This window comes from Rhea pennata, chromosome Z (assembly GCF_028389875.1).
Source record: "Rhea pennata isolate bPtePen1 chromosome Z, bPtePen1.pri, whole genome shotgun sequence".
NCBI classification, from domain to species: domain Eukaryota; kingdom Metazoa; phylum Chordata; class Aves; order Rheiformes; family Rheidae; genus Rhea; species Rhea pennata.
This window is the reverse complement of record NC_084702.1, coordinates 20,173,709-20,182,498: the sequence shown is the minus strand read 5'-3', so window position 1 is coordinate 20,182,498 and position 8,790 is coordinate 20,173,709. Positions and strand designations below refer to the sequence as shown.

Here is an 8,790-nt window from a genome sequence, read left to right as displayed (position 1 = left end):
AAGGGAGGTGACACACCAATTTTTATACCTTTTTTACTGAAAAAAAGAGTAGCCCTCTTGATACTTATATACCTAACAGATGGGATGAAATGACAAAGAAAAGTCCAGAAGTACGTGCTCTGGCTTTTAGTGGAAGTTCTTGTGCTTTTTTTTTTTTTTTTTTTTTTAATAGTGTATGTAGTATATGTACCATCAGGCTTCTCATTTTTCTCTGTAACTACAGTTATGGGGAATCATCTTAGAAGCTTCCTACTCTGCTACAAAGACAGATACTTCAAAGATACCCGCCAGTATCAGCCATTCAGTTGAGCTTTCCTCAGAAATAAGGGACCAGTTACTTTCTAAGTCTGACTACATTTTCAGAAATGATACAGAGATTTATTTAATAACAATGGTACCTTTTTTTTTGGACTAAGAGGTGATTAGAAAGCCTCTGAGAAATCTAAATATAGTTCACCATCTTGCTGTAATTCCTTGTTCTTGAATTTCACTTAAAATTAGTCATATGATCGATTTAATTTTTATTGAAGGTCTCACCATTCTGAGTCCCCCTGAATTCTACATGTCTCCCTTCCAGCGATAAGGGATTTACTTATTTGATTAAAGCAGCAGATTAGGCCACTTGGGAAACCAGGGATGCAGTCTAATAGCCTCTTCTGCTGTGGGTACAGGATGAGGCAGTCAGTCTGCTTCAGGGAAAGATTCTTGAAGGCTACACCATCACATCTTTGCCAGTGTCTTTGGGTGTGGATGTGATGAAGATACATCTGAGAGAAGTGAAATACAGAATCCCCTCAAAGGTGAGAATATTGTCTCAGTATGCTCCTCAGGGCTGCCATGTGATTTTCACTGAATATGCCTCACAAGGAGCCTCTGAGCACTGGACCCCCAAGCCTCCAATGTTGCTTTCCTTCCCTCCTCCCTCAGTTTACCATCATAGGAGAGGTTCTTTTCCTTCAGAATCAAATAGCTTCTTGAGAGGTGAACTGCAAAGCAAAAAATAAAAATGAAACTTGACTTTGCATATTAGAGCCTTTACAAGGGAGGGAGCAGGAGAATGTTCCCTACAAATGAACTCCTAGCTTAACAAAATCGTAAAAGACCCATAAAAGATTACGCATAGAAAATAATAGCAGTCCCAAATTATTGTAACAAAACACTGTAAATCATTCTTGGAGGGAACTTGTTTCATTTTCATGAATTAGGATGACCTCTGCATGCTTCACCAACGTTCTTATTTTACCACTCCTGAGCTCATAAAAGAGGGTATATTTCATCCCAGGGGTAATGTTAAGATACTGTGAGTTAAGCCCAGAAATATGTGCTGAACATCCCCCATTACCAGACTGGGTGGAGCCTTGTGCATAGGACTAAGACTTGAGTAACCCTTTCAGACCCTTCTTCTTCCCTGTAAGGCCCTCCCTGCAACGATGCTCTGCTCTGAAGAGGTTGTCCTTGCGAAGAGGTGGCAGCCTACACAGCAGCTGGGATTACTGGAGTTTCTAGGAGAAGTCTTTACTCCCAATTGATAGTGCTTCTTAAATGCTCAGCAGCCTTCAGTGGACTAGGTTAGAGACATGCATCGTTATTCATGCATGGGTCAAGAAGAGAAGGAAATTAACAGATATAACATATGCTGTGGTCATAAGTGTAAGACTATTATAAAAGGGAGTAACCTCCAGCTGTGATAAGTTATGCCAAAACCTAATGCATCTTTGGTGGCAGCAGGTTTGCTGAGAGCCATCTTTGCCCCGTCTGCCATTTCTAAATATTGCATATATGCTTCAGTTTCCAGATGTTCAGGACAACAAGATAGCTACTCCAACTGAAAGTGTTAGGGATGGACACATTCAAATGGCAAAGAAAAAATGTCAGTCAGCTCCTTCGCCTCTCCCCATCACCATTAAATCTATGCTTGAACTCTACCACAGCTCTCCTCAACCTTCTTTTCAAGACAAGAAAAATTGAAGTCCTTCATCCTTCCTTGTTAGGTCATGCTATCTGTACCTCTTATTCTTGTAGATCTCTGTTATTTTTGCTCTTAAAAGAACATTTCAGTCCAAATCTCTGCTAGTCAGTAGTTGCTGGTGAACTGTACTTCATTTCATGACTAGAGTAGGAGCTCAGTGGGTTGCACAGCTCTGCTAACTACAACTATGAAAAGTAAAGTAGAGATCAGGACTTTCAGACTCTTTACCTAGCTGAGGTAATAGCATCCTGGTGTTAGTTTCTCTGTTTCATAAAATAGGATGACACTGGCATTTTACGATTTGGTTTCAGGTCTGCAGTACATAGTAAGGTTGATGACTTATAAAAAGCTGATTGATGTAAGATTGGAGCTGATTAAGATGTTAGCGAGGGAAAGGAAAGTAAAAAAAAAATCCTCAGCAAACAAAAATTTCTCTTAATAAGATGGCATTAATAAGCACATGGAGCAAAGTTAGACTGCATGAAATTTACAGCTCTGTGGAAAAGCTTTGCCTAAGTATCTCTGCAGCTTCAGGCTTATGGTAAGCCATGTGCCTGCCAAGATGATGCTATAGAATATTTTTTATTTTCATTTTACTTAATGAATAAAAAAACATGCAATGATACCAATAAACAGTTTGAAGCACTTACATGTTGGAAGACTAAGAACTGAGGTGACTTCTGTAGCCTTAATACAGACTCTTGTCTGTAAATGTTATTGTACTTATGGAGCACAGTGAGACGGGCAGGATGCACTCAGGAAATAGTGACTTTGACCGAAAGTAAAATAAGGCTTTAATTATTTCAAACAATGCATCCAAACAGTTAGTATTTTTTACTTTTGTTTCCCTTCTGTAATGCAAGATTAATGCTCTCTCCAGCTTAGAGTACAAGTTCTGTGCAAATAAATGAGCCCGTTTTTGTGATGCCCTCAAACACGGCGTGGAGAAGCCAGATGTGATCCACGGAAAGCCGTGGGCAGAGGATGGCACCTGTTTGGGTCTCCTGCACTGGGGCAGGAAGTGGAAGTTGCCGACAGCCGGAATGTGGCTGGCAGCCACCTGCGACCCCCATGAGCTGCGGGCTGGAGGTGCAGCGGGACTGAGAGGGCCTCACCGCTGGGAACAACAGCGGTGCAAGGGGGCGATGTGGGGCTGAGAGGCACAACCTGGGGGCAATGCACCGTGCAGGGGGGCAGGGGCCAGGCCCCACACCCGGAGGGCTGGACCCACGGCAGCGAGGGCCAGCCGCCGCCCCACAGGTCGGGCGGCGCAGGGGGGCGCTAGGGGGCGCGCGGAGCGGTGCGCGCCGCGCAGCCACCCGCGGGTCTGCGCGCAGCGGTGCGCGCCGCGCCGCCACCCGCGGGCCTGCGCGGCCCAGCTTGGCGCGCTGGGGCCGCCGCCGCAGCGAGCCCCCGCGGCCGCGCAGAAGTCCGCGTGTGCGTGGAGGCCCAGGGTGCCTGGGGGAGCAGGGCCCCTGCCGCAAAGAGCCGTCGGCGGCTCTGAGCGAATTGGAGGGCTTTTTCTCTAAATGGGAAGAAAACCTCGGACATCCTAAAAATAACGCCTTCCTGCGCCGCCGGGTTTGTGGCGCGGCGGCTCCGCGGGCAGCGCTGCACCGCCGGACGCGGGCGGCCCCGCGGAGGGGCGCGCTGCTGCCGCCGGGCTCCCTCGCAAGCCGTCACAGCTCCTCCGGTGGGATTTTGAAGACCGTCTGCATTAAAAAGCAAATAAGCAAAGCGAAGGAACTAATTAATAAAGGGCAGAGCAGGCTCGGCGGCTGCCGCGGAGAGCTGCCGGCGCCGTGCCCCCAGGGTGCGCGGGCGGGAGCCGCGCAGGACCCGCGGGGCGGCGGCGGCGGGGGCATCGCTCCGCACAGGTGCAGGGGGAATGGGGCGCCTCGGCGGGAACAGAGCGGGAATCCCGCGGACTGGGCTCTGCGGGGTCCCGGAGCGGCCGGGAGCGGCTCGGCGGGGTTTACCCGCGCTGCCGGCGCAGCGGCTGTGCCTGCGCGCAGCGGTGTACCTAGCGGCGTGCGCGCAGCGAGGGCAGGCGGGGCGGGAGGGCCTGCAACCTTGGCAAAAAATACCCTTTTCGCTGTGCTAATCCAGGGATTAGCGTGAGGTAGCGCTGAAATGAAGCTTCCAGCCCTCACCCATGATAAACAGAAGACGTATGTCCCCCCGTCCCAACCTTGTCCCCAAACTGTTTTTTGCATTTTTTTTTTTGTGGACTTCTTATTTTATATTTAGTCTTTTGTGGAGGCTTTATTATTCTGTCAAGCTGGGAATGTATTCTCAAGGAATGTTCCACTGATCATTCCCTGCTTTACTAGTTTTCTTTTTTAGAAGCATTGCTTTGAGTTGTAGCCTGCAGTTCCATCCTGGACATTTACTTCAGTAGAGCTGATGACATAAAAAATGTAAGCAGAAAGTCTACAGAACACAGGCTGGCTGGGCACTGTCATTGTACACAGAAACCGTGCAAGTGCATGGTGCATGTCGTAGCTGCTCATATATATCCAAAGAATTCGCTTGTTTTATGTAAACCATCTCATCTGGATGTGAGATAAATAGTGATACAAAGAGAAAGCTTCTACCTTCAAGAATAATACCAATATTGCGTTATATTTTTGTAGGTTTCTCCTACATACAGAAATGTGTTTATTACCATTCTTCAAGGTCTAGGAAAAAACAACTAAGGTGCACCAAAAATACGGAAGAATTAGTCTAATAAGTGGACTCGATAAATGTATATTAAAAGGTTACTATATTGTTAGGATAGGCACTGAATTTATCGATGTGTATATACAGAAAAAAAATCCCTTTCTGTTGTTTTTATGTGCAGTTTCAGAGCGCTGGAGAGTGCTGAAATTATGGCAAGTGACAAGTAGTGTACATAATTATGAGTAAAAAAGACAATAACGATTAAGAAGGACAGCAGCACACAAAACCACGAAGACAGTAGTCTTGTTAGATGCAGGGAATGTGTATCCGGATGTCTGCTCGTTCATGGTTTCTTCATAACAAACACTATTTTTATAATAAAACAGTTACTGCTCCTTGTCACAACACTCCTCAAGCAGGATTTTGTCCCCTTCTCTTGTGGTTAGCGATCGTGTTCTGCTGCTGAGGATATGATTTGGAGCCGTAAAACTGGGGCTTTTCTAGACTCTCCACACAAACACGTTTCAACTTCTCTGTACAAAGACGAGTCGTCTGCACTTCTTTTATTCATTTGACTCGGATCTGTCGCTGGCTCCCGGCCACCGAGGGCATTGTACGGGACGATACTCTTGGAAGAGACAGAAATCACATGAAGAAGATCGCAGTGATCAGGCAGCTAATTCAATGCAGTGGTTTTGCTAATTTCAATGCAGTGTGTATATATGTGTGTGAGTGGCATGGGAACTTCCCAAATCTACAGCTACGAAGCTTAGAACTCCTGTTACCATTTCTGCATCTCAGACTGTATCTATATACATGTATAAATGTGTGCTCTCAAGGCTCTGAAAATGCAGTTTTTAAAGCCTGAATTGCTGTAATCCAGCCTTAAAGAGACATCACTTGACAAAAGTGTATTTTTTCTGCCCTCCCTCTCCCACCTATTTTGTTGTGTTTCTTCACAACGCTATTTGCTTTTATGTTGGGTAGCTTGTAGCTAAAAACACTGAGAGATGTTGTTAAGAGGGATACAGATGATAGTATTAGCCTCAGCTGAAGTCCTCAGACAACGGAGGGAAATATTTATAAGCACTTTAAAATATTCGGTTACTGAAATTACAGTTGCATAGCAGAACAGCAATTGGGAGGGGTTAGCAAGGTTACTAAGATGATATTAAAATAGGACACGCATTTTTAGCGGTATTTATGAAGTGCATGTGGAACTCCCAAAAGCTGTTCAGCAAAAGCTGACCAAATGTATTTAGCAATGAGACAAGAAGGCATGGCAATATTTTGATCAGCTCTTATTTGTTTTGGTAGCAGAGTACACCGTTAAGGTAAAATCTATGTCGAGTTATCACAGATTACGTACAAGGGAAGTACCTGCAGTAAGATTTACCAGGTTAATATCTCGGGGTTTTCCCTGTAATATTTTAGAAACATTTATTTACTTAAGCAAATGTTCCTGTCTACTTTTTAGGAGTGATTTGCCAAGTTATGGAAGCCATTTCCTATAACAGGTAGTTTGACAAGGAAAACCAGTGGTCATAAATATCAAAGAGTAGTCAGACCGCAATGAGATTCAAAGAAGGGAGTGCTAGAACATTTTGTTCCAGCGAAGGAGCTAAAAAATAATAGCCCCCACCCGTGTTATAAAGGGGTAGATTTGCTCACTTGGAAGGGCCGGTAGGAAATAGCAATTAGATTATTAATGTAATCAAACGAAAAAATCAGCCGGAAACACTAAGGGTGAACGGGTTTTGTTCTGAAGTGACAGTGATTTAAACAAGCCCGGGGTCCAGAGCAGAGGCTCAGAGCAGGATTTGATGTGTTATTAGGAACTTTAATCTAATTTTATACCTTCCTCATGGCACATCAGGATGCTTTTGAACAAGGTCGTAATAATGCCAAACTGTATAGCGAAGTGTAATCCGGCAGTCCCAGCCGTTCTGCCACTCGGAGGCAAAGTCTCATTTTCAGCCCGAAGGACTGAAAGCTCCTTACACACCTTCACATTTTTTACTTACCTGCAGGACAGGCTTTCTAAAGATGTCAAAACTGATTTCACACTCATTTCAGAGATTAGAGACCAAATACGGCGCACATCGCTGAGGAAAATGCTTAACAACATGACAAATAAACAGTTCGCGTTATTGAGATTTTTGATGCCATTCTAGAGACTTCAGCATGCACACTGCGAAAAAAGCCTACCCCTAGCTTCTTTGCCTGCAGTCCCTAGGAATAAAAAAGCAGTTTCTTAATCCTCCCAGTCACCTTTCTGCAGGCAGGGAAAGCTTTCGCCCTTTCCCGTAAATGCATCTCCAGCCAGCCACTACTTCCCTATTCTTGTGAGTGAAGTGGGGTTTGTTTTTAGGTTTGATTGTTTAAAGCACAATAGAGATGTCAAAGAAAAAATGACCCATTCCAGCCTAATTGAGCGGTATTGTTCCCCGCCGGCTTTTGCGCAGTATCTGACCATCAGCGGAGCGCCGAGCTCTCCCGGGGTCTCTCCCGGGGCTCTCCTGGGTTACTTTTGGCACCGAGGCAGTTTGCAAGTTTCCCAGCTGCATGCTCCCCCCGGGCCCTCCCCGCCCCCCCGCCCCCCCGGGGCGCCCTCCCGGGTGTCCCCCAGGGCCGCCCCCGCCGCCCCGGCCGCGCAAGTTGCGCCGGCGGCAGCGGGCGCGGGTCCGCCGGCCTCCCCCGCTCGGGCGGGCGGCAGCGAGCTGCCGCCGCGCCGGCCTTTGGGCACATTTATTTGTTTATTTGCCTGGTGCTGCCGCAGAGGTCTGATTCCCGCAAGCGCTGCCCGCGGCGCGCACACTCGCGCAGTCTCTCTCTCCTCCCGAGCCCCTACCGCGGTGGGGCGGCGGTCCCCATCGCCCCCTTGCCCAGGAGCCAGGGGGCTTTCCCTTCCCCACCGAGCAAGCTGGGAGCAGCCCTTGCGCAGTTACCTCTCTCTCGTCCACCAGGAGACGGAGGGGGGGAGTCCCGCACCTCCTGCTGCCTCCCCCAGCCTCCCGCCAGGTCCCGACCGCGGGATTTCTAGCTCTTTTCCCCTTCCGTGCTCCTGCCTGTCCGCCTGCCTGCCTCTTTTCTGTCTTCCCTGCCAGTGACTTAAGCCCAAGCCAAAGGAGGCACAAGGAAAAACACAGCCGTGGGCTCCAGGTCTATAAATACAGGCTTGTGCCGGCTCAGAGCGAGCTCCGAAAAGTTTGGAAAGAGAGAAAGGAAGGAGGCAGCGCAGGCGGAGAGCAGCTGAGGAGCAGTCCCGCGGGCGGGGAGCGCGGAGCCCACGGCTGCGGCGCTGCTCGGGCTCGGTGGCCGCACTCCGAGCTTGTTTCCTTGTGTATTTGTTCGGGTAGGCTGTTTTCGGGGGAAGGGCGGCAGGGGGAGAGGGTGCAGTGCGCTCACTGCTTCGTGTTTAAATACACTAATACCAGAAAAAAATAGCAGCCGCTTGCTCAGTCGACTTTTTGCAGCTGCTATTGCAAGTGGAAACTTTCCTAATATCGCAGTGCTTGAGCTGGTGGGGATGGGAGGGGGAGCTGTAGCTGGCGAAACCTAAGAGGCTGCACATTTCCTTGTTTTCTCTGTGGTTTGTGTGCCCGTCGGTAAAACAGAGAAAAGTTCTCAGCTCCCCAAAGCAGAGGTGGCGGCACCCCTACCTGCTTTGTGTCATGTCCTCGAAAGAGTATTGGGCGGACACTCGTAAGCGCTGCTGCAGTAAAAGTAACACAAGGATGTCAGAGGGGAAATGGCCAACACATGTCTGCTGTATCCTGTATATATTTTCATGGTAACTGCTTTCTGCTCCATCCTACGCAAGCGATTGGTATCAGCTAGGAGTGCTCCGCAGGCGCAGAGCAATACCCAGCTGTGTTCCCACAGCAGAATTGAGGAAATGTGCATGCACCAGGTGAAACAGAGAGAAACTGGCCCCTTCCCAGGCAGGCGGCTGGTGTTGGGGAGACCTGGAGGTGTGAGGAGGAAGTGGAGCCGAAGTTAGGAAAGAAAGCCGGCCACCGGAGAGAGGGGCTCTCGGCGCGGCGCCCCTGCAAGTGCAGGGACCGACCAGCCAGGCTCGCCTGCAGCGAGGGGAGAGGGGCGGCGAGAGGCTGCTGGACGCGGCGCGGGAAGATGCCGCTGGGGTGCTGCCCACT

General features: G+C 48.5%; 1 protein-coding gene across 1 annotated transcript; it reads right to left on the bottom strand.

Annotated features, from left to right (window-relative positions):
• Positions 1-4,591: 4,591 nt before the first annotated feature.
• Positions 4,592-8,309, bottom strand: LOC134153516 (uncharacterized). The gene is made up of 4 exons (XM_062599763.1): positions 8,296-8,309; positions 7,582-8,043; positions 6,658-6,750; positions 4,592-5,261 (listed from the first exon to the last, which is right to left on the bottom strand). Exons 1-4 carry the CDS (start codon positions 8,307-8,309, stop codon positions 5,201-5,203), a joined length of 630 nt encoding a protein of 209 aa, XP_062455747.1. The 3' UTR covers positions 4,592-5,200.
• Positions 8,310-8,790: the final 481 nt, after the last annotated feature.

Excerpts from the sequence above, each read along its gene's own strand:
- LOC134153516 (XM_062599763.1), bottom strand. Across the intron at positions 6,751-7,581 it reads TCCTGGTGGACGAGAGAGAG|CATTTTCCTCAGCGATGTGC; the intron begins GTAACTGCGCAA and ends CATGTTGTTAAG. Across the intron at positions 5,262-6,657 it reads TTAGAAAGCCTGTCCTGCAG|AGTATCGTCCCGTACAATGC; the intron begins GTAAGTAAAAAA and ends GTCTCTTCCAAG.